Genomic DNA, 27563 nt, shown 5'->3' on the forward strand with positions numbered 1-27563 from the left:
CCTGCTCCTCATTGAATGGATACCGTCAGGTCAGTGTTATTATCAGCTTTTGATGAGGCTGGGAGAACGCTTGAGAAAGAAAAGGCTCCTCTTGTAGAAGAACAACGAATGATTTGTGCTTCACGACGATGGTCATTCGTATACTGCTTGGACAGTTAAGTAGTTTTTGGCAGCAAAGAAGACTTCAGTGTTGGAACATTCACCTTATTCGCCATACTTATCAGTATGCGTTTTTTTCTTTATCCAAAAATGAAAATGTATGTTTGTGTCAATAAACCGCACTTTTGCACTAGTCTCGTTGTTTTTTTTTTTTTTTTTTAACCAGACCTCGTAACTTTGTCGTGGCCACTTACCAACATAAGCACTGAACCATCCCTCTCGACATTTCAACGCTTGAAAAATTACAGTACAATCCCTCAAATCCGAACCCCGGAAATCCGAAAACCCGGCAAATCCGAACACGTTCTCAGGAGAAAAAAATAACTACAGCTGGAAAATGAAAAAAAAAATAGATTTAATCACACAAATTTAGTTTTTTTAAAGGTTTTAACATTTTTAGACTTAATGCTTATTCAAAATCATTATCTAATTATATTCTTACAAGACAGTTATAGATATGCGACAATCATTTTTGACACGAGTGTACACCCGCCAGTCAAGGTCACTGCCCTTTCGACTACTGGGCCACCCTGTCTAACCTCAGTCGTTGTTTTACCGCAAATTCAGTGACGAAATAAGTACGTAATATTATTTCCCGGGTTATCCGAACCCCCCGAAATCCGAACAGGCTTCAGCCCCAATTAGTTCGGATTTGAGGAGTTGTACTGTATTTACTAAATACTATGAGCAAAGATAGTCTTACTGAATTTGCTCTTTTGGCCATTGAACAGCAGTCATCTATCGATTTCATGAAACCTGAGGGAATTAACCGCTTGTTGGAAAGACTTTCTGCATCTGCTGGGAGGAAACTACTGCTTTACTGACTGGAAGAAGACAGAATTCTATATTGTAATATTATTCTTATTATTCTTTTATTTATATTCCTCTTTTATAAAATCTCAATTTTAGATATTGTTCTACCTTGCCTGCTGTGTTACTTAGATGTAATTGTTTCTTCGAATTATCAAATTTGTATTAAATTGAAGTATTACAGCGGAATGAAGAAATTCCTATATTCTTCAAATATTAGTTAAAGTGACTTCTGTATATGTGCAGGAGGGGCAGTCATGAATACTCTGCAGAAATAGTATTCTTCCAAATTTTTTTATTCTTCTACGCCTCTTGTTGGTTATTTCCCACTACGAATGGTTCTACAGATCATGGATCCACGAGTAGTGTAGCTGCAAAATTATAGTCATGGATCCATGACTAGTGTATCTGCAAAAGTCGCAGATGTTCTTGTTTGACCAATAGTCATGAATTCACAAGTAGTGTATCTATAAAGCCATCAATGTTCTTGTTTGTCCAATAGTCACGAATCCACAAGAGTGTATCTGCAAAATCGTCGATGTTCTTGTTTATCGAATATATCATGAATTCACGAATAGTAAAACCGCAAAACTGTCGATGTTCTTGTTTATCCAATAGTCATGGTTCCATGATTAACGTATCTGCAAAATCATCGAAGTTCTTGTTTGCTTTTTACCACTATATTTTATCAAAGGCAGGTTTCCTGTCTGTTCCATGTTCTCTGTGTATGTGGTTCCCTGACAATATGAGGAGCAATTACAACGATATGTTGTATATTTTTACTTGTAACAATTATTATTTTACTTGCAATTTTGGGTTATAATATATTTTAATTATATACTAGGCAGATTCTGCTAAAAGAAGAAGAAAAAGAAAAAGAAATAATATGGTTATGATGTTAATATATTAACAAAAAAGATTATTCAAATGTTTTTTTAGGTAATCTAATCTCGATATCGTCGTCATGACAACAGGAAATTAATAGAATTATTATGTGAGTTAAGTAGACATCTTAAAAAGTTTGTGTAGAAGTAAACTGTACACTTCTCTATTATATTTATTAAACTAAGTGTATAGAAGGTAGTTGATGTGTTTCAATGGCTCAATATTAATGTGATTAGGAACCAGAAAAGTTTGAATCGTTATACAATCTATGATGTCACAGAACACCAAGTTGGAAATGAGTGAAGTGTGTGAATACCTGTGCATGTGGAGTAACTAGAATAACTGGTGCTTTTTTAAATGCATAGTTTGGATGTTTGTTCGGACTTTGGAACTGTATTTTGTTTGTGTTTTAGTTTTTGATTAGCATCTGTTTTTTTTATTGCATATCTGTACTGCAAGTAAATTTGATGCTTTAGCGGGATGGTCATCTTTTACATTGACCATCCACACCTGGGTTTAAATACATAGAAAGATTAGACTAAATTTGTAGTTTATTATATTTTGCATTGGTAGTGTGAATTTATCGTATGAAATATTTCTGCATTTACAGTAGTATGTACGTTACTATTAGAAACGTATATGTTATTGCTAGAAGTATGTGTCATCGTTAGAAGAAGATAAATAGTGTATATAATTTATGTGTCATCGTAAGAAGAAGATGAATAGTGTATAAAATTGTTGTCATTGTTAGAAGAAGATAAATAGTGTATAAAATTTATGAGTCATTGTTAGAAGAAAATGAATAGTGTATAAAATGTATGTGTCATTGTTAGAAGAATATAAATAGTGTATAAAATTTATGTGTCATTGTTAGAAGAAAATAAATAGTGTATAAAATGTATGTGTCATTGTTAGAAGAAAATAAATAGTGTATAAATTGTATGTGTCATCGTTAGAAGATAAATAGTGTATAAATTTTATGTCATCGTTAGAAGATAAATAGTGAATAAAATTTATGTGCCATCGTTAGAAGATAAATAATGTATAAAATTTATTTCATCGTTAGAAGAAGATAAATAGTGTATAAAATTTATGTGTCATCGTTAGAAGAAGATAAATAATGTATAAAATTTATGTCATCGTTAGAAGAAGATAAGTAGTGTATAAAATTTTACAAGTTTTTATATATACAATAAATAAATATACAAGAAATCCGCTCTGACAGAATAAATACTATCAATTACGAGGGAGGATCAGAAATTAACTTTACAAGGACAATATTTCTGGAGTTTCATCTCTTATAGAGGAATGAAGAGTGTGCGGTAATTGTAACATATGGAGTTGGCAACTTTTTAATTTCAGCTATCCGCTACCTCCGGTGTTAATCGTAGGTAAATACAAATGGTGGCTCATTTGGAAAACTGGTCTCCCAAAGAAGTCCGTATAGTTATTCGATTTCTGTCGGCGAAACATATAACCGCGGATGAAATTCATCGGCAGCGTACCGGCAGGTTTACGGATATACTGTAATATCTCGACAGCATGTCGAAAGTTTGCAGTTGATAAAGAAAACAATCGCCCGCATACAGCCAAGAAAACCATCACACTGTTGGAACTTCATCGACGACCACCCTCTCTACAGCCCGGACCTCACTCCAAGCGACCTTAACCTGTTTCCACGGGACTCAGACAAGGTTGGACGACGACATGCCTGGACACTTAATTTTGGTCGCTCCCGACAAGGTTGGACAACGACAAGGTTGGACGACAACAAGCTTGGACAACGACAAGCTTGGACACTTCTCAGTTTATCCTCTTGCGCCAGACTCGAACGAATTCCTGAGGTGTCCAAGCTTGTCGTGGTCGATCCCGACAAGCCTGGATACATCTCATTTTGGGTCGTTGACGACAAGGTTGGACGACGACAAGCCTGGACACATTCCTGGGGTGTCCAAGCTTGTCGTGGTCGATCCCGACAAGCCTGGACACATGTCATTTTGGGTCGCTGATGACAAGGTTGGCCAACGTCAAGCCTGGACACATTCCTGAAGGTGTCCAGGCTTGTCGGGATCGACCCCGAGATGCTATGACATATCTCATTTTGGGTCGTTGACGACAAGGTTGGCGCGGTCCCGTTTCCACACTTGAATTAACACCTAGGAGGCCGTCGCTTCGCTTCAGACAAAAATAACCTGATGTATGTACTATATGTTCCTGTATTGGTTGTATGCTCTATTAACCTTGAATTGTATGAAATAATAAGTCTTATATACACGTTTCACTGCAGGCTTTTACTCAGAAGAAACGACATATTTTTACTGTCATAAAATTTCGCTTTTTTTTCAGATTTCTCGAAAACTGTGAATGAAAATTTGCCCTCAAGCACCTCATTTCCCTTAGCTCAAGGTGATCTATCTATTGACAAGTGTTTTTAAGAGTAATATTACAGATAGTAATAAACAAAGATTAAATTTTAAGATTCAATTATTAGTTTGATCTATATTTCATTCACCACACAGTATATTGTTCTTCGGCTTATACCTCAATATCAGTTTAATCTTAATTGTGGTTAATGTCCAGAGTTAATTTTTAGCTTTACAAAAAATTCGTTTCACTCACTTCTGTCGGAAACTACGCATGAGGATTTACATTCACCGATATTTTATTCAGCTTGATGAGATCCATTGATTCAGGCCCGTAGCCAGCCCAAAAATATAGTGCGGGCCCGGTAGAAGTTAGGGGGGGGCAATGCAACCATATTATAGTTCAGTTGCAAGCCTACTGTGAAAAGTTTTAGGAGGCCAGTAAAAATTTAGGTGGGGCTGACCCCCTGGACCTCATGGATACGGCCCTGCATGAATGATATAGGCCTGTGTCCCATCTTCGAAATTTTTTAAAGCTCTAAGAATACTGCAGAATTGTGAACTTTCCAGTCAATGCGATTAGTGGGATTGGGGCAGAGTTACTATCCTCAGAGAACAAAATTATTGATTTTAGCCTTTAAAATTATCGTATGTTACAAAAAATTATCGTATATTCGTTATTCACGTGATAATTATAGAAATAAGTATAATACTAGACCTACTAATAATAGCAATATTATATAATAAACTTATCCAGTAATCTTGTGTTTTAAACTCCAAATCAGCGTCATTTTCCTCACCATTTTTTATACTTATTAACACTGCCATTAACAACAACAATATTTCCACCCCCTCGTAAACGTAATTCAATTTAAAAAAGTGGATTCAGCGTTGCCTTTTGTCAATTCTCAAATTATTATTGACTTATTGAAGCCGGAATCAATGTTAAAATCTAAGTGTATGTGTTTTATAATTATTTAATGCATATCTATAGTATATTTGCTCATTTAAAAACTGTAAAAAAAAAGTGCTGATTAAAAAGTGTGCAGTGTACTCATAGGCACGTAGCCAAGAGGTGGGTCCGGGGGGTCCCGGATTCCCCCTTCGTAACCATAAATGAAAAAAATAAGGAACGATGAAACAGAAAGAAACAAGAAAAAGAAGAATCAGCGTTAAAAATATAAAACTACAGCAAATGTTTGGTTACTCTTTTTTATGAGAGCTTTGTGTTGAGGAAACGGAAGGGGTTCAAGTTTAAAATGGACATTATTGGAACGGAGCATTTCGAATTTCATCTAGCTCCATGCTAATCCTATGGACTACAAGTGACAATCGATAAACCGGTTCGATCAGATAGACTCTCACGTAGAACTTAAGAAATGCCCACTATCACCAGTAATATGAGCCTGGCAACATAGATTCCAGTTACACGTGTTAAAGAAATTTTCAATTTCGCAGTAACACTAATCCATTTTTTAGAATGCCTTTACTGTCAAAGGGATCTCATTGCTATCCTTGATAGCATTAAACGAAGATAAGAGAAAGAAGAGAGAAGACAAAAAGAACCGAGTTCGAAAGACTATATCTTTTTTAAAATATCCTTTTACTGGAGATTTTTTAATAGTTTGTTATTAAAATACTTATTAACATATCCTCATTTTATTGTCCTAATAAACCAATATGGGTATGTTACCAGTAAAATAGTTTAGATTGATCGAGCCCCTAGTGTATAACCACAATATTTCATGTCATGACCCCCCATTACGAAACGAACTAATATATGTTGCCAATAAAACAGTTTAGAACGATCCAGCCCCTAGTGTGATAACCACAGTGTTTCGTCACGGACCCCCTCTATTACGAAATCCTGGCTACGTGCCTGGTACTCATCTGTTATTGAAAGAGCATTGTCATATATAGCATTAGAGTTTAAATTATCCTATATGACGATAAATTGTCGTACAGTTGGCAAGCCTGCAATTGTAGTGAAAAGTTAATATATTCAGTAGTTTGTCGATAAATTTGTAATATTTTGTATAAATAACATTAGACATCGTTTCTTTTTAGCTTCATGTACTACATATACAGAGAAGTTTATATTTCTTTTCGTATCTTATATCTCATCGTTACATTTTCTTTAAACACAACAAGTTCCTCGTCGGAACAAAGGCCCCCAGAGACATCTACGTGACGGAAGATGACCTCCTAGCGTTCAGTGAGGCAATATGCCTTGGTCATCATCTTTTTATTTTTTTATGACCGAATATCAGCAAGAGCTCCATCTACTGCAGACGACGGAAAGTCGATATTTTTCAAAACGAAAATGCAATGTTGTTGTCGAGGATTACGCGAACTTCCGCGTAACGGAAAAACAATAACAAGAAGATGGACGAAATACGTAGAAAGGAAACGTAATATAAAAGAATATATCACTAGGGAGAAGATAAGGTACATATGCGTTAGTTTTTCACAGTATGTGTTGTGGAACCGTTATGAATTATTCATGTTTTATGAACCAAAAGGAAGACAAGAAGACGAAATGCAGAAGGATAGATGTCACTTGCTATCCCTATAGTCTTAGGTACATTTCCGAGTTTTCCTTGGTTTCTTATGATACCGCTAAAAGAATATATGTATTGTTTTCTTGCTGAGGAGCACCAAAGCAGAAAACCATGTAATTGATAATATATAGGTCGACGTTGGCACAGAAGTGTTAAGCATTCTCAAGCAGGTTAGTACAATTCCTCCATAAAATGGGGGAATAGCCAGTGCTTAATAGAAATTGCAAGAATGTTAAAAACTGTAAGGATTGGTATGAAAATAGAAACAATAATGCTTCTACAGGGTGTCCAATATGCAATGCAACTCAGAATTCAGGATAGTAGAACTTTTGAACATGAAGCGATACACAAATAATGCTTATACTAAAATGAATCTTTGTTAATGCATATATTTTTAAACTAGGAAGCAACGATTGAATTACACTAGAACCCACGCAGTGCTACCAGATATAACAGAAGGTGGAAATCATTTTTTTTTTCGCAAAACACATATGTTGACTCATAACTCATACAAATGGATGTTCTGTCGTTAATTTTCAGTTTGTTTAGTTGGATTAGCTTGGAAATTATGGAGCAGAAAAAAGACTGAATAGTTCAACGATAAACCAAATAAAATTATAAGACAGGAAGTTTCAAAATTGGAAGATCATGAGTACACACTAGATCATAAAGAAATTAAAAGATGTCCATACGTTATTTTTAATCACATTTTTAAAAGCTGTAGGATTTAAATTCCAAAGATTCAAACGGTAAACGTGAAATGTTCTATATATATATATATATATATATATATATATATATATATATATATATATATATATATATATATATATATATATATATATATATATATATATATATATATATATATATATATACAGGGTGCGGCACGTAAAACCGGCCCGTCGTAATATATGGTATATTGTGTTTTTGGCAACACTTAAATAATCTACCTTCCTACCAAGAGATGGCGTGTCGAGGTCGGGTAGACTTACGTGACCTGCAGCAGTCACGTGCAGCCGCAGCCAGTGAAACTTGTCGAAACCAGTTGAGAAAAAGGCATCGTTGTGTTAAGCCGGGTGAGTGTCAGTGTGTGATAATGCCGTATTCGATACCCGAGCGTGTTGCCATTGTTGAAGGGTTCATTCTCACTGGATCTTTTGTGAAAACAATGAATTTGTTTCGGGAGAAATTTCCAGGACGTTCTGTGCCAGCAAAAAGCACCATTCAGGAATTGATTGAAAAATGGCGGCGTACAGGATCGGTTCAAAATGCTCCCAGGAACAGACGACCATCTGTCTGCACACCTGAATTAAAGATTCAGGTGGAGGAGATAATGACAAGAAGTCCTCGAAAGTCAACCAGGAGATTGAGTCAACAGGTTCATGCGAGTGAGAGAAGTTGCAGACGTGTTTTAAGGGGACTGAAGTTAAAACCGTACCGGATAAGTGTTGTGCAAGAACTGAAGGAGCCTGACCTGCAGAAGAGGGTGCATTTCTGTTCATGGCTGCTGAGCAATGTTGCCAGTGGTTTCTTGGAGCCACTAATGCTCATCATGAGTGACGAGGCGTGGTTCCACCTGTCTGGGTACGTAAATTCCCAAAACAACCGGTATTGGTCGACAGAAAATCCACACGCAATCCACCAGGTACCCTTGCATGATGAGAAGATTGGTGTTTGGTGTGCCATTTCCGCCCCACGCGTTATTGGGCGTTGAAGTGGGCGGAGGACACTTTCAGCACCTGCTGTGAAGGCTGCTGTGAAGGTGAGTAGTCATATTCAATACATTACATTTCATTTTATGTGTTCACTTTACGGGCCAGTTTTACGTGCCGCACCCTGTATATATATATATATATATATATATATATATATATATATATATATATATATATATAAAATTATGTTGCTTTGTAAATATTAGAATGCAATACAAGTATATTTCACAAACGAATGGCGTTTATACATTTTATTTCGGTGCAAAATTTCACACAATTTCCTAATCCTGTTGTTGGCAACGTCAACAACCCTGTATATATATATATATATATATATATATATATATATATATATATATATATATATATATATATATATATATATATATATATATATATAAAATTATGTTGCTTTGTAAATATTAGAATGCAATACAAGTATATTTCACTAACGAATGGCGTTTATACATTTTATTTCGGTGCAAAATTTCACACAATTTCCTAATCCTGTTGTTGGCAACGTCACGGCGAAAATTTGCGCAATTTCAGCACTTTCTGCTCCTCGTTAATAAGTCATAGATTACAGAGATTATCAAAGATCTAATTCTTAGAAAAAATTGCGCAATGTCGTTGCACCGATCTGAAAACCTTCCTGAGCGGGAAGTGTTTTACACATAGATGAAGTGGTGAAAATGGTATGTGAAGAATTGACTATCAATAAAGGCATCAGAATTCTAAGTAAGATACCAAAACCCATTGTTCGATACGACGATAAACATTTTAACTAGCAATTACCTGGACCCCTGACTGATATAATTAAATTATTTGGGGTCCAGGTCATTTGCAGTTGTGAGAACGCCGAGACAGATGCAACCCAACTTACACGTAACTTTTCTCGGCACTGACAGCAGTTGGTAGCACCAATCCAGGTGTTTATGCAGGTAAAATTGTAAAGTAGGTGACTAACGTAACAGTTCTCCATTCTAAGCTGAATCTCTATAGTTCGGATCGTGCTTTCCAAAAAACACCATATATTAATCTCAATATTCCTGTGTAAGTAATGTATTATTTCTTTATAAACTGTATGTTTAGAGAATTAAAAAATACTGACCATACATGAATCAAGAAATGCTTGAAAGTAGATGAAAATATCAAATCTAGAGCAACTGCTGGAAATAAGTTTGTAAATGATTGCCTTCATTGAGATGACATGCTCGACAACGCTTCATATTCTGACATATCTGACTTTTATTTTGTATAGACAAGGAGTTATGTATTGGCCTAAAACTGAGTCGCCACCACGTTTATGCAAAACGTGGAAAATCGTATTTAGATCCAGATTCTTGATTTCGGAAGTAAGTAACACCATGATGACCTATTTGATCACATTGCACGGTGCGATACGAAAAGAAACCGTGACTAACTGATTGAATGTATGGAAAATATTCAAGTAAACTTCGGATTTCAATAACATGATTTAAATAGCTAGCAATAGATAGCAACTAATTTGAAGACAAACTCATAATACTGGCTTGGTCACTGAAATTAATTAAGAATCTTCTCATAAGCATTACCCATTGTCAGAGTTTATCTTATTATGATACTGAAGTTACTATTTATATAGTCAGCATTACCCAAAGCTCATTAATTCAACAAAGGCAACATATATTAAGTATAAACTCTATCATATATTAAGCACATTATTTAAAACTTCCATAAATACATCTATCTTTTAATATTCCTTTATAATTATATCTTTTATCCTTTTAATATAGCCTTTGTATATATCGTAATCATTCTGGCATTGCTGTATATGACATCTAACTTCATGGTTCAATATTCAGACTTCGTTGACTAACTCTGTTTTATACAATGGCATAGATTATGTTTAATGCTACGCTGATTCATATTACATTCAGTTATACCGTTAAGGGTTCAGTAACATAGTAGACGTTATGATTATTGTAAAATCGTGCCAAGGCAATAACTAATTTCAAATGATATTTATATAAATTACATTGTATAGAAGATTACTAGAATTTGGATTGTATACTTGCAGATTACACCATAATTTCTATCAAAACATATTTTAAGGTGATGTGGCGGTATGGAAGAATAAGGGCCTAAGCCCCAGAAGAAAGTATTTAATTCTTCATATTTATTACTTTACTGGCACCGTTAAAATATCCACAACACGTTCAAAACTTGAATAATTACGAATTAAATTATATAACTTTTAGCAGATAAAGATTCAAACACATTAATAACTTCTGAAATTGTTATTTTCATTGAATTTGCAGTTAAGAATTAACGGATTCACAATTACCAATCACAATTACAATTCTTTCTTTTGTCTTATATCTCTTTCTTCTTCCTCTGATATCTAAATAAATTAAATTTAGTTTTCCAAGGATTAATTTCTGATACCGACCAAGAAATAGGTTGACATATAACAAAATATATAACAAATAACGAATATAAACAAGGAAAGCAAAAGATACAAATAAACAAACAACATGAAAAGCAAAAGGTATAAACAAGAATAATTGTGGGGCATAACAATTTTCCCCCTCCTTCAAGAAAAAAAAATTATCAGTGATAATTTTTTTTAAGTCACCTCTATAGCATATTTTTCCATTAGTTTAATTTTCTGTTCAAGTTTTAGGTTTCAAAAGCAGCATAATTTCTTCAGAATTCAGTTATTATATAGGGACCAGTCAACTAAGATATAAGTGTGTAATTAGAAATTCAATAAACAAAATAGCAGACAGAACAATGGCAATAACATATAACAACAAGAACGAGAAACAACCGTCATCCATTTATCGTTGTGTTTTCTCTTTCTTTTCCATCTTCTCCCATCACTTATTCTTTCCTTATATTTCTGTTTATTTTTTCTCTTTCTATGGTGGTTTCTCCCACTTATTTCTTTTTTCTCTTTTTTGTCTTTCCACCTATGATGTTTCCATCTCTTGTCCAGTTCAAATTTCTTTCTTCTCTTCCTCTTTTTCTGGAGGTTCCATAGTTTTTCTTCGGATTTTGTGCTTATCTTCTTCCAGTACTTTTCTCTAGGCTTCTTTCTAGATTTCTTTCTGTCGAACATCCTGTTCTCCGTTGCTTCTTCTTCGGCCTGTTCATCAAATATCTTTTCTTGTTGGAATTCTTTCTCTTCCTTTTTTTATTTCTGATGTCGATTTCTGCCATTGTGATTTTTCTCCTTTTTCTTTTCCTGCTTCTGCTTTGCTTTTTCTTTATTTTTCTCCAGTTTCTATCTTTGCATATTATCATATTTGTTTTTCCCAGCTGTAGTATTTTGGTTTCTTCTTTCGATTCTCTTAACTTCTTAGGAGGTTTCTCAATTAGCCCATTCGAAGTTTTCGAACTTCTACATGAGAAAGTTTCATATTCTATTCTTTCATCACACATACTAATATCTTCGATAAATGTTGTTGCTCCCTCAGTGGTGTTCTTCAGCTTATCTTCTATCAAACTGTCACATGGTTGATGCTCTTCTTGATCTTTTACAATTTCTTTCTTTAAATCTCCAACTGCTGATTTTAGGTCATTTCGGATTTCTTCTTTCAATTCCTTCCCGAAAGTTTGCATATTATTAGCCAATGTTGTTAGATTATTTGTAACTTCTAATCGAAATAGGAATAATTGTTGCATAAGCAGGTTGAACATTTCTTGGTTATTTAGCTCTGATGATGACACATTCGGTTGTTCCTTGGCTTCGTGTAAAACAACTGACTCCATCAGAGTACAAATATCTTTTGTTTTATCTGCCTGCGCTTTTTCTTCAATTTCTCCTTCTTCCTTCGAATTCTGCAATTCTTCCTGTCTAGTTTCTTCGTTTGGCACTTCTTCTTCTTTTGAATTTTGTATTTCTTTCCGCTGAACTTCTTCTTCTTTTCCCAGCTCTCTCTCCTTTTCTTTTTCTTTGTCTTCTTCTGTCGCAATATCTTCAAAATCATCCTCACTATCTGTCTTGTTATAATTCTCACTTCCTTTCAATTGGCAGTCTTGACAGATCCAGTTCGAAAAATATTCAATACCTTGATCTTCTGGATTTTCCATGATTCCCACACATCGCTGGTGGAACAATTTTGTGCATTTAACACAGGTAATTACTTTATCTCGTACATTGAGTTTCCTCTTGCCTCCTTTCTTTATCGTCGGAACTACTTCCCCGCAACACTTAAAAAAGTCTTTTTCAACTTCAACACTGGACATATTAATATTTATAGTTTCTAGGACCATAGCACCTTTTCTTCTTTCTCGCCACGTTCACCATATTTACTTTCTCGCATTCACAGTTAATATTTGGGGGGGAATTTTAACGAAATTCCTTCATATCTCATACATCCGCTCCAGCAATTTATTAGAATCTTCATGACGACTTGACTTCTTTATCCAATCCTGGCTGATAGGTCGCCAAATTCTGACATGCTCGACAACGCTTCATATTCTGACATATCTGACTTTTATTTCGTATAGACAAGGAGTTATGTATTGGCCTAAAACTGAGTCGCCACCACGTTTATGCAAAACGTGGAAAATCGTATTTAGATCCAGATTCTTGATTTCGGAAGTAAGTAACACCATGAAGACCTATTTGATCACATTGCACGGTGCGATACGAAAAGAAACCGTGACTAACTGATTGAATGTATGGAAAATATTCAAGTAAACTTCGGATTTCAATAACATGATTTAAATAGCTAGCAATAGATAGCAACTAATTTGAAGGCAAACTCATAATACTGGCTTGGTCACTGAAATTAATTAAGAATCTTCTCATAAGCATTACCCATTGTCAGAGTTTATCTTATTATGATACTGAAGTTACTATTTATATAGTCAGCATTACCCAAAGCTCATTAATTCAACAAAGGCAACATATATTAAGTATAAACTCTATCATATATTAAGCACATTATTTAAAACTTCCATAAATACATCTATCTTTTAATATTCCTTTATAATTATATCTTTTATCCTTTTAATATAGCCTTTGTATATATCGTAATCATTCTGGCATTGCTGTATATGATATCTAACTTCATGGTTCAATATTCAGACTTCGTTGACTAACTCTGTTTTATACAATGGCATAGATTATGTTTAATGCTACGCTGATTCATATTACATTCAGTTATACCGTTAAGGGTTCAGTAACATAGTAGACGTTATGATTATTGTAAAATCGTGCCAAGGCAATAACTAATTTCAAATGATATTTATATAAATTACATTGTATAGAAGATTACTAGAATTTGGATTGTATACTTGCAGATTACACCATAATTTCTATCAAAACATATTTTAAGGTGATGTGGCGGTATGGAAGAATAAGGGCCTAAGCCCCAGAAGAAAGTATTTAATTCTTCATATTTATTACTTTACTGGCACCGTTAAAATATCCACAACACGTTCAAAACTTGAATAATTACGAATTAAATTATATAACTTTTAGCAGATAAAGATTCAAACACATTAATAACTTCTGAAATTGTTATTTTCATTGAATTTGCAGTTAAGAATTAACGGATTCACAATTACCAATCACAATTACAATTCTTTCTTTTGTCTTATATCTCTTTCTTCTTCCTCTGATATCTAAATAAATTAAATTTAGTTTTCCAAGGATTAATTTCTGATACCGACCAAGAAATAGGTTGACATATAACAAAACATATAACAAATAACGAATATAAACAAGGAAAGCAAAAGATACAAATAAACAAACAACATGAAAAGCAAAAGGCATAAACAAGAATAATTGTGGGGCATAACAGAGAGACCTTCTCCAGTTCTCTTCATTCCAACATCTTTCTCTTTCTAGAGAGGAAAAGATCTTGCTTGTCACACTGAGTGTATATTGAAATTGAAATCGAAACATTTGAAAAAGTTAGAGCCTGGCGGGGATTTGAACCTAGGTATTTTCATCATTGACGAAGGTCTATACAACTTGTTTTTGAGTTAAAGGAGAAAATCTCGAATAAGTCATTGTAACACTCACATAAGCAATGTCTCCTTATACAATCCTATGTATAGTCTTCCATGAAACGATTTTAACTAGTTAATAACTAATGTGGAAGCCGAAGTGACACAGTAGGTAATTGGTTAGCGTATTGAACTTCGGCTCTTGAAATTGGGCGTTTTCGCGATTTTGGACAGCCCTAGCTCTGAAAGTACGCACTTTTCGTCAGAGGTCCATATGAACTTTTTATCTTATTTTGATGTGGGGAATCACCTCTTAAAGTTTGTCGGTATAGTTCATTAACACCCTGTATATGTATTGGGGTCGTAGTTCAGAAATTAACAGGTTCATTATTGATCTTGGAAGAGATAGTCTAACTGTCTTAAAGAGAGTTATGCATATGTACACTGTTTTTACTCAATTTCTTTATATTACCCATTGAATAATAGCTGACTTGTGAGTCAAAATCTACTATATAGAAATGAATGCTTAAACCGGAAATGGTTTTAGATTTTTATTATTTCTGGTTGCAATAGAGATGTAACTTATTTTTGTGGTACTGAATTCGGATCAAAAATTGGTTCTCGCTAGCTATTACTGCTTTTGCTCTACTAAGTCGATCAGAAATTGTGCATTCTTATCACTTCCGGTATAAATAGAGGAACAAGAAGTTGAGATGGAATCATTTGTAGGAAGCGCTGAATCCATATTTGAAACTTTTTGTCGCTTCCTATTAGTGTTTTCCTTAGTGGAGATCAATACTGACTGCACTCCAAATGAAATAAAACGAAGTTTGAACACACTTAAAGGTTTTTCAAAACTAGTTATGAACAATATTTAATAAGTGTCCCGAAGTGTTCTATTAGTGCACAAAAGTGTCTAGAATGAATCCTAACAATGTTTAACAGAAAGTGCTGTTAAGTGCTTGGAATGTGCCCCAATTTGTTATGTTTTCAAAAAATAAACGTTTGAAAACGACTTTTAGACACAGTTAGGACACTTCACACGATACCTACATTCTTTGATCAATCTTTGCTATTGGACGCCTGGCCAAACGTGCATCCACCCAACCCGCGGTTTCTTTTGAGTTGAGTTGATATTGAGTTTAACGTCCCTTTCGGGAGCTAGGCTGTATGAGACGGGATCTACTGATTAACGTGGAATCAGAACCACATGAGGTTCTGCTGGGAACCGAACCCGGATCTCCCAAACTAAGGGCACTTAGCCATGCAGAAGGGAGAGCATAAATGTATTTAAAAATTAATGTTGACGTTCTTCAATTACTCACGAAGATGTACTTAAACAAATCCAAGATTCCAGTGAAAATCTGACTCTTTGAGAGCTAAGCCATCAATACGTCCCTGTCATTTGGTGTTTATAGGTTAATCGTCTGCGATACAGATTTTTCACTGGAATTATAGATTTATTTAAGTATATTTTCATGTGTAATTGCCTAACAAGAACATTATTTTCTTTTTTATTTTGCCTCTCCGACCGAAACAAAGTATGGGTTGGGAGAATACACAATTGATCATGCATCCAAAAAATCACCAGTGTCCCAAAAATTACGCATATACCATTTTAATTAATTGTATACATCTGGAGTATTACGTTCTATATGGGATATTCTAAAACAAGAGCCAGTGCTCAGCGAGAATGATGCTAGAAGTAAAAAGAAGAGCATGAAATCTTTAATTTTTTACTTCCCACGCTTATGTTGGTAAGGCTAAAGGAGACGGTGATGATAAGAAATGAATGAAATGGTACAATGAAGAAGTAGGGAGGAAATGGTAGAACCTCGAGAAAATCCACGCACACGGTGTTTGTCCACCACAAAGCTGACTTGGCGCGAGCTGGGATCGAATCAAGGACCCCATGCACCAGAGGTAAACGCTCTACCACTGAAAACGAATATGACCTTTAATCTCTGGGAAGTTACTTTAGCGGTAGGCTAATAAAAATATCCCGCACGCTATATGGCAAAACAAATGTTTAACAGAACAACGTTATTATGAAACAGGAAGTGATAGTACATTTCTACCAATTTTAATTATGGTAGAGATATAAGAGTGGAAGTGGTATTGCTGATTGGAACGCATAATTGACCCCAAAATACAGTTTTCACTATCTGGTGATAAACGTTGAAATAGGAACTCATTGAGTTCCACCACTTCCTGTTCAAATATAGGGTCACAGGAGGTGATGTAACCTATTCTTGGGATTAAATCGATTCCAAGAAATCGCTTCTATAAATTTCTTACATTTTTAGCTCTGAGATTTGTCGAGAGACAGACAAATGGACAGAAATAGCTCTTGTACAAAACTTACCCATACTGACAGTATGTGTAGCATAGTTTGGAAATCTAAATGCAAGTAGCAGGTCAGTGTAATCCATGTAAAGGAGTTTTGTTTTTATAGCGTAGTATTTTCTCGAAGATTATTGAAACCGGAAGTGATATTAGATTTATACCACTTTTAGTGTTAGTAAAGAGTTTGTACTGGAGATGGTGGCTGGTTCCAGTGAATAACCGGCTAAGTCGGGAAAAGTAAATTTTACAGGACAGCAGTTCAAAGATAAATTTTACAGCAGTTACCTGGCTAATTTTGACATAACCAAATGCTGTAACTTCCTCAATTTTATGAATTCGCTTTAGCCGCTTCTGCACAATGTAGAACTCACCAAAAGAAGCTTATACCTGTAAAATCTCAATTTTCAAAAAAAAAAAAAAAAAAAAAAAAAAAAAAAAAAAGAAAAAAGAAAAAAAAAACTCGACTTAGCCGGCTATTCACTGGAACCAGCCATATGTTCTTGGGATTCTTCATTATTTACTGTAAACCTGTTTTCGGTACCCATTACCAGTTTGAATAGAACAATAAGAGAGATGATGATACCTATTCTTAGAACGCTAAATCGATTCTAAAAAACCACTTGTCGTCATCTCTTATCGATTTTACTTTGTGTAGAGCAGTGTTTCTCAACCTGATTTCTATCACGATGCCTATTTTATCACATCCCCTTGCCAGGGACCCACTTATAATTGAAGAGCTTAGAGGATAAAGGTGTTATGCTACATTATTTGAAACGTTGCATTCTGGCAGTTCATACACGTGTTAAATGTTAATCTTGCTACGCAACATATTATTTAGCGAGTCCTTGTCCGAGTGCAGATATTTAGAAACGATGAAGGCTGTATGTTAATGGACAAATTTGTGAGAGTCAATTTTCCTGTCATATTAAATTTGTTATATAACACTTTATCTTCTAAGCGCTTGAATTTCTGGTTTGTAATAAGCTTGTGTGGGATTTTTAATATACTTATGGCGAAGGTCTCACGATATCTATCTATCTAGGCTTTCTATAATAGTAGAATCCATTTCTTGTATATAGTTGATACAGTGACTTCTCTAAAAGCGAATGGATTAAAATCAAATTCGGTCAATTCATTCATCTTGCGTTTATATTCCCGACCTCCACGAAACCCTCTCGCGACCCCTAGATTGAGAAACCCTGATGTAGAGCAATATTGAAAGTGGAAGATGCAATGAACTTCTATCATTTCTCGTGTTAGTAGAACGTTAAGGATAGAGATTAAATATATTCTTAGAATACTTAATCGGTTGCAAGAAACCGCTTCTCGCAATGTATACCATTTTCTTTGCTCTAGAGTGATCAACCTTAAAGCCGGAAATGATTGGTGTTTACTACATACGGGTCAAATACACGTCCATCAACAAAGTCAATTCCTCACTTGTGATCCTCTATCTTCTGGCCAAAATTGATCGTCAACCATCAAGTAGTTCTTGATTTTCTTTTTTTTCTTTGTCTTTCAGACGAGGCGACACACACATGTGGCCAGACAGGGTAACTAGTGTTCTTAATATACATGTTGAAAAAATCCACTATCATGAACTTGAAACTAGAACAATATTATCTTCCCTTAGGTCCTATTAAAACAAAAATGGTGCATACGAGCTTTTGTAATATCGACCCCCTAAACTAGAACTAATACTACAAAAGATCATTTTAAAGTGACCTCTACCTAGGGCCTTCTTTCGCTACTAAATATCTGTATAATGAGCGTCATAACCAGTAAACCCTACGAAGCACAATCCTCTCATCTTACAAATAACTCGACACAAGCTAAACATTTTTTTTTTGAACATCTAAAGCAGCTTTGCCCAAAGGCGGAATGCAATATACATGAATAAGGCAAACGTATACTGTACAAAGACCTCAAGGCAGATTTTATGGCTTTAATAGCGTCATTCTGTTTTTGAAATTTGATGTGATGTGAAAAAGAGAAAGAAAAAATATTTTAAAAAATCTAGCAGAAAAGTCTTTAGGCGTAGTAGGTTTTCGTTCATTGTATAAGTTACATACAGTTCGTTATTGATTTCAGTCTAAACTTTTTAAAATTTACATATACGTCAACTGCAAGCTGTTATATATATATATATATATATATATATATATATATATATATATATATATATATATATATATATATACTGACGGCCAGAAACCAATTGTGGTTTTCAAATAACATCTTATTTGCCTTTGGCTATTCGGGACATATATAAAAGTTTACTTCTTGCAAAAGTATGTGTATGATTAGAATTTTAGGATTAGGATTAAGATTTAAATTTTTAAGCGTTCGGTTTCTATGGCAATTTAAACCTGTCTCACATAAGGGATGAATTCCCTTGGCGATCACACTGCTCAAGGAATTGGGAACGAAGGAGGGAAGTGGCCTGGAACAATTATGATAGCTACCATCTCGACATTTATCTGATATGAATGAGGAAAAACCCAAGAAAACGTCACCAAGAATGGCTGGCCTATAAAAGCTTTTTCTACACTTTTTTCGACCGAGTGTCCCCACCTAGAATCGAACCTGAGACTGGTCACATCAAAGGCGAGAGCATTAGCAACAACGCTGTGCAGGGCAAATTTATCACTGTTATATGAGTATTATTTCGACGTTAGAAGACACACAATTATAGATATCAATTTTCTATTTTCTATTTAACAGTGTATTTTTTTTATATATTGAGTACATAAATAAATAAATAATGTTTTGAGTAGAATTAAAATTGTCAGTTATTATTGTAACGAACAGGATGCGTTTTAGCACCAAAAATTTATTTTTATTCTCGATTTTCTCAGAGAAAAACTACACATTGAAATTTAATTTCAAGAATCTCATTTTGGTTCGCTCGATGTAATTTCTTGATTGATGATTATATCTCTTCTCTTTTTACAAGATAGTACGTAAAGAGAAATTAAAGTTTAATAGTTAATAGTAATTTTGGGCTATATGTCATTAACTATACGTAAAGAGAAAATAAAGTTTAATAGTTAATAGTAATTTTGGGCTATATGTCATTAACCATACGTAAAGAGAGATTAAAGTTTAATAGTTAATAGTAATTTTGGGCTATATGTCATGAACCGTACGTAAAGAGAAATTAAAGTTCAATAGTTAATAGTTATTTTGGGCTATAGGCCTATGTCATTAACCATACGTAAAGAGAAATTAAAGTTTAATAGTTAACAGTAACTTTGGGCTATATGTCATTAACCATACGTAAAGAGAAATTAAAGTTTAATAGTTAATAGTAATTTTGGGCTATATGTCATTAACCATACGTAAAGAGAGATTAAAGTTTAATAGTTAATAGTAATTTTGGGCTATATGTCATTAACCATACGTAAAGAGAGATTAAAGTTTAATAGTTAATAGTAATTTTGGGCTATATGTCATTAACTATACGTAAAGAGAAAATAAAGTTTAATAGTTAATAGTAATTTTGGGCTATATGTCATTAACCATACGTAAAAAGAGATTAAAGTTTAATAGTTAATAGTAATTTTGGGCTATATGTCATGAACCATACGTAAAGAGAAATTAAAGTTTAATAGTTAATAGAAATTTTGGGCTATATGTCATTAACCATAGGACGTATTGTCATTTTGCTTGTATCGAAACGAAGGGCTTAATGAGGATATATTTTAGTATTAGTTTCACTTATCTCGTACAAAATTAATTTTTAGTTTTCTGAAGAAAACGTTTTTCTTGGTGTTCTCAGAGACTACGTATGCGATTTTATACTGATACATATCGTTTTGCTCAGCTGAAGAAGATCTATAGATGTCTATATAATATCCTCAAATATGTTGCCCTTGTTGTGGAATTTGAACATTGGGAACAAGATGTATTTAACTCCTCTGGAACTAAATCTGACGAATACTGTGGATGGTGGATCACAGTAATCACATTTAGGCCAGAAGCTGCCTACCAATGTTATAGTTATACGAGAGGTCATTATCGTCGAAAATTCTCCAATCGCCGGTGTTGATTAATTATGACCAGACAAGGGTCACTCACTGGAGAAGTCGTTTCATCACCTGTAGATAACGCTGCCGTTGATGATATAGCCTTCTGGAACTATTTCATGGTTTATGAGTCCCTTGACTTGTGACTCTGCATACGAACTTTGGTATATCTTGGCTTCCCTGGATTGACCCATGCATAAGATTATCGTTTGGTAAGAGAAATGTATTTCAAATAATATGTCTTATTCCCGGTGACAATAATTTTGAAGAAAACTAGTGAGATATCTGCTGTTATATAATAAAGTTCTTGCAACTTGCTACTCGTTGCCTCTTCTGCTTCTTCATCACGCCCTTGACATTCTGCTATGTGCTGAAAATACGAGCGCATAAATGCGGACAAGGAAATAGGGTTCTGAAATTGGTTTGTTCTTTTTAAATAATCCTATATATCACTGAGAACTTTCTTTGTAAGAATCAAGAAATTTGTTCTAAACCTGTTAAATCTCTCTACACAGTCCTGTACATGCACGTTGAGATAATTTATTTCATTGTATGAAGTAATTAATTACCTTTCTCTCTTACTTACTGTTTGTTATAAGTGTCTGTTAATATTTAACTGTTGTTGTGTACTTACCTTTCCAGGGGCGAGATGGAGTTGGAGGAGCTCTATAGGAGGTACTGTGTTCGCCTGAAACACGCCCTTTTCCTGGCCTGCTTGTCTGTAGGGGTTCTCTGCTCGGCCATTATTCTAATTGCCACGCTACTACAGAATACGGTATGTAGGAAATGTCTTGTCTTAGTTTAGGAACAAAAAAATAATTATGTATGCGCACACGTTATTTATTATTTCGTTCAAAAAAGTAATTATGTATGCACACATGTTATTTATTATTTCGTTTCGAATATTTTATCTTTCTTTTCATTCTTACTCGAAGGATTTCAGAGTGTGATATTTTTAGTGATGCAGTTGTAAGTATTAACAGTAGCGGCTTTAGGCTCGTAATAGTAGGGGGGCAACAAGAGAGGCAAGAAAAATTTTGGGGTGGCGAGGCAGCCACACTTGTTTTGCTTTGAATATTATTATTATTATCGGTTGTACATATTATTATTATTATTATTATTATTATTATTATTATTATTATTATTATTATTATTATTATTATTATTATTATTATTATTATTATTATTATTGACTGGTTGTACATAGAAAAATGGGGGACAAGAGGAGAGCTGAGAGAAAATATTGTAGCCCAGGCAACGAACGAAAAATAGGGGGAAAAAATCGTGTAGTTCTGAAATTTGGCACAATTGTTGGGGGAAGTGTCTTAAACAACATACTAAAAGTCCCCGTGGGTGAGGGGTCGGCAACAGGGTGGGAGAGGGTTTTAATCCTTTTAACGATGAGATTTTTCCAGGAGTTTGGAAAGTCTTTGTTAAGTAGCTACTGCGTCAGCACTACTCACCCTAATTGCGTGATTAGTACGTCATTCTCTTCAAAACAAGGCAATCTGCTAAATGGAACTTTGTCCATGGTCCTATGACATACACGGAGAGGGAAATTTGTAAAAATATCGGGAAACTTTTCTTTAAAAATCCCTTTGTAGAAGTTTAGGGCCTTCTAGAGCGGCCCTGGGTAAGAGCACGCGGCCTTAATGTACCCTGGAAAATACATTAGGGTATTGATGATAGTTTTGCATAATACCATTCCCATATATTTGATATTCACCTGGGAAAAAATATTTCCCTATCCTACTTGATTATATACCAACGGAGGAAAAAATAGGGTCTAAACTTTCTGGACAAGGTACTTTTTATTCGAATTGTATGGTTAGTATGTCGTTCTCTTTAGAAGAAAGAAAGCTTTCAAAGGCAATATTGTCCATGCCCCTATGACTGTGCTAAAAGGGAAATTTGGTGAAATTGGGAAAATTCTCTGAAAGTGACTTTCTGGACACTTGGAGCCTCTTAGAGCACCCCAGGAGAAAGTACACGACACAAATGTACCATGAAGAATACTTTTGGGTATTATTGTGATATAAAGTGACGTGGGAAAATATTTCCCTATCCTGTTTGAAAGTACAAAACACACAAATATATAGTAAATACATCAGAACACTTTATTAAATATATGAGTAGTGGGTTAGGTTAAAATGTCTTGAGCAACATACTAATAGTTCTCGTGGAAAGAGCAATCCAGGCAACAAAAAGACGGTTTATATAATACACATAATATAGAATTGAACAATTACATTAGGCAACATGAACAGGCTCTCAGAATAAATGTTAATTTGTCCATTTAACATGTTATGTACATAAACCATTCTGACACCATATAATTAAAACTCAACTTCTTCTGAGACATAATCAAGTTCGAAATCCTCATCCCCTAAACGTACACCGTTAGTACACGTACCGTGACAGGTACCACAAACAGATGAATATTCCATACCAGCTTTCCGGCACTTCATTTTTTACCACATATAGTTGTCGTATAGTAACAAAATATGGATTTTAGAATTTTGTCTGGGGCTACCGGGTCGTTTGTTGTCACTCGGAATAGAGATTCATTCTCCCCACGGGCCCACCTTCACTGATCAGGAGGTAAGTTGTTACCAAGCCACTGCTGTATCTGTAGGTACACTCTAAATGAATGTTGCTCCGCTGCGCCTTTAGTTGGAGGAAGTGAAGGGAGGTCAGTTTTGATTTTGGTTGATGATGTAAGGAATACTGACTGTCGGTGATGATTCAAATCATGTTCGTTAGCAGCGGCTTTGTATAGAGGGAGGAACATCTTCTCGCCGGCTTGTGATACAGCATCTGCTGTCGATGAGGAGTTATAAAAGATGTCAGCAATGTCTTTTACCTGACTCGATTGATTTTTGAACAATGAAACCATTGTTGCTTTGCTTTTTTAGTAAATGGATGACGTGGTGTCGCATCCGCTGAATGTGTGTAGGAGGAGGATACTTTGTGAAAAAGGAAGTTCTTGCAGTTTTCTCGTCGAAAATAATTTAGTTTCTACTTTTCCCCTCCCAGGCTTCATGAAGTAAATTTTGTTCTCTGGTGGTGTCAAAGCAACCAGTAGAACGATTAAGTCCACATCTTCCCCTATTATGGTAATAGTAGGATGGAAGTTGCTTTCTCTAACCCACATCTCACAATTGTAGTATCAGCATCCGCTGTAGCGATTCTTGTTTGAATTCCTCTTGCAGCCATTGTTTGTGTAAGTAAGTGAATAAATTTAGTTTTATTCTATTCATTTGCAAGAAAATCCTCCTTTTTAACCGTGACATTTACGTTCAGATCACAATTTTTATCAACTGAAGTTTTTGTTGTGCCTCTTCGCTTCTGTTCTGCGCGCTTCGTACTGTTGACATCGCCGTAGCCATCAAAGATCACAGTGCAGTTTTCACCATAATGATTGACCAGACAGGCCATATACTGGTCACAAATGGACGAAAAACTGCTGCCAACATCCCATTTTACACGGTGGAGGAGGAAGCCACCGTCTACAACATTGGGACTCATTTTGATGTTTATAGTTGTATCACACTCTACAGGAAGTACATTATAAAGAGATGATTTCTTTAACTTCCTCATTCCACCTTCATTAAAGAGAGCTAGTGGGAATGGGGATAATTCATATTGTAAAACATCCGCAACATCCTCATCACTCTTTTTGGCAATCATAGCTCTTTGGAAGATCATTAGAGGGTCAACGACCATTGTCTCATTGTTCAACTTGATCGCATTGTTCACAGAGGCCAGTGACATCACTACATTCTCTTTTGATTGTTTTATGATACCAAAATTACTTCCAATAAAACTTTTCATGGTTTCGGTTCCAACTTTTAGTGTTTGGTGACAATTTGTTTTGGAGTTTCCGATGATATCTGTCGACAGTGACATCAGCGAAGCCAATTTGGAAAAAGAGGGATGGTTACTAAACCGCTCATAAACTTTTAGACGGTCCTTCTCATCTCTGTTTTGTCGTGATGCACATAAATCAACATGCTGCTCTCCACTTGAAAAAACTGTTCCAGCAAATTCCTCCAATGAAGAACAGATGGCAGAAGCCGCAGGTGACCCACCAACCCACTTTGCTAACACAAAATCGCTGATTCCTCTTCCTGGTGTCAGTCCGCCAGAGCTTTTCATGGAGCGCATGAGTGTCTGCTCAATAACCATGTCAGACCAAACTCCTGCCCATCGTGAACCACTTCTATTTATAGTAAAATATCCCTTTTCTACAAAGTCTTCTAACACATCTGGATGGTTAGTTGCCAATTCAAGCATATCTTGCACGTAAAGATGGGCGCAGTTTGCATACTGAAAGTTGCCACTTGCATGGAGAACGGAATCATTTGCTGGACACAGGACAAATGGCTATTTCAGTCACCACAACGTTCCGCAACAATGAACTTCTTCATCAAGGAAACCATATCCACCCATAAAGCTGCAATAGGTCCGTTTTTATTAACACGATCAAGCTCGTTTCTTAGTTTGTTTTTTAGTGAAGTCAGGTGAGCATTCTTGCTGAGTTCATCCAAGGTTAGTTGTTCTACAGTGCACAATGTGTTGATGATTATCTCCTGCTCTTCTGATGAAACACTGGTACCATCCAGAATAATTCGAGCCAAAGCAGCCTGTACAAGTAAATGCCACCTAACTGCTCTGCTATAAGCATGACCAATCAATATTTTATCAACTGAATTAGGACCTTGCTCATGACTATCTTTAGCAGCAAACTTCAGAGCGGTGTGCACTGTGTTTAAATCGCTAGGTGGTGAATTTATGAACGGAAGGAGTTTCACAGCACTTTTATCAGAATTCACCGATTCATAAACCAATTGGATGAATCCCTTCCACTCTGGAATGACTGGCACTTCTGGGATGTTTTGCAGTGAATACAGCCATTTACCAGACATCCATAATATATCTGGGAGGCTGGGTTCAAATATATTAGACGGAATGGTATTTAATATGTTCAAATCCTGAACAACAATTCTATGTAACGCGTTCTTTTTCACATTTTCAAATGTCAGCAGTTCCACAAGACCTAGTTTTCCTACCTCGTCAGCAGAAGGAGATAATTTCAACCCTTTGATCTTGTTTGCAGGAGGAAGAGCCCGAGCTGGTGTGATACATTTGATACCTCCCATGCTGTAGAAAGTATTCAAACCATCAAGGGTGGCAACATTAAAATCTGCATTGTCAAAAATATATTGACAGAATGTTCCTGTAGGAATGGGTTGTGTAGAATTGTAGATGGTCGACAGTTCCAACTGTTGGGGATCATGATATGATGCACTGAATCCCAAGCCTGCCAGCAGATTCACCGTTTCTCGATCCAAACTTTCTCTGAATGAACAGAGCGATGCTATGCAGGATTGGAGATAGAAACGATCGAGGTCTAATCGTTGAGATGATGGCATGGGAGATGGCTGTTAACTTCTTCGTCACTTTCTCTTTATCCTTTCTTCTTCCTAAAAGAGAAGACAAGATTTGATTTGGTGGGTTGCAAAGAAGGGGAAATTCTTGCTGATTGTGGAGTGCAAGAACATTACCAATACCTAATATAAACGTGTTTTTCAGAAAACACTAGCATCGCACATTCTCACTCAGGGCCACCCTAGGGGACTTCAAAATCCAAAAAGACTTTCATAAATATTCTCCATTTTTTTAAAAAAAAATTTCCCTGTACGTCATAGAGGCAATAGTGTCGCCAGGTATTCTGCTTTGAGGGGGCTTGAAGTATAACTCATTCCCTTATATTAATATAATAATAGTTGCTTTGACTTCTCAAAACAGTAAATAGACACGCTTGTTTTATAAAACACGACATCTGCTCTTTATTTGGAAATAATACGCTCATTTTCGGAGTTTTTTATAATTGTAATTTAAATCCGAGGAAAACTAAGAGTGTTCTTTTTTTCGTACATGTCTTTGTTCAATATAACATGAAAAATTATTTAAGCATTCTTTTGGGGGGGCTTGAGATCTGATTTGAGGGGCTAAAACCTCACTAAAAAGGGCCTGGCGACGCCACTGCATAGGGGCATGGACAATATTGCCTTTGAAAGCTTTCTTTATTCTAAAGAGAACAACATACTAACCATACAATTCGAATAAAAAGTACCTTGTCCAGAAAGTTTAGACCCTATTTTTTCCTCCGTTGGTATATAATCAAATAGGATAGGGAAATATTTTTTCCCAGGTGAATATCAAATATATGGGAATGGTATTATGCAAAACTATCATCAATACCCTAATGTATTTTCCAGGGTACATTAAGGCCGCGTGCTCTTACCCAGGGCCGCTCTAGAAGGCCCTAAACTTCTACAAAGGGATTTTTAAAGAAAAGTTTCCCGATATTTTTACAAATTTCCCTCTCCGTGTATGTCATAGGACCATGGACAAAGTTCCATTTAGCAGATTGCCTTGTTTTGAAGAGAATGACGTACTAATCACGCAATTAGGGTGAGTAGTGCTGACGCAGTAGCTACTTAACAAGGACTTTCCAAACTCCTGGAAAAATCCCATCGTTAAAAGGATTAAATCCCTCTCCCACCCTGTTGCCGACCCCTCACCCACGGGGACTTTTAGTATGTTGTTTAAGACACTTCCCCCAACAATTGTGCCAAATTTCAGAACTACACGATTTTTTTTTTCTAATCAGGGTTTTTTGGCCTTCGTTGACTAGACTATTGGGGTGGCGGTTGCCTCTCCTCGCCGTCCTGTAGCGCC

At 35.4% G+C, this 27563-nt stretch overlaps 1 protein-coding gene across 1 annotated transcript in view; it reads left to right on the plus strand.

The window, feature by feature from the left end:
- Positions 1–27563, plus strand: part of LOC145675126 (adenylate cyclase type 2-like) — a 1402841-nt gene that overhangs the window by 822228 nt on the left and 553050 nt on the right. The window contains exon 4 of the mRNA XM_081745496.1: positions 21459–21591. Coding sequence (XP_081601622.1) covers positions 21466–21591 — 126 coding nt within the window. The 5' untranslated portion in view covers positions 21459–21465. The remainder of the gene's footprint in view (positions 1–21458; positions 21592–27563) is intronic.

This window comes from Thermobia domestica, chromosome 18 (genome assembly GCF_964235325.1).
Source record: "Thermobia domestica chromosome 18, izTheDome1.hap1.1, whole genome shotgun sequence".
Classification (NCBI taxonomy): domain Eukaryota; kingdom Metazoa; phylum Arthropoda; class Insecta; order Zygentoma; family Lepismatidae; genus Thermobia; species Thermobia domestica.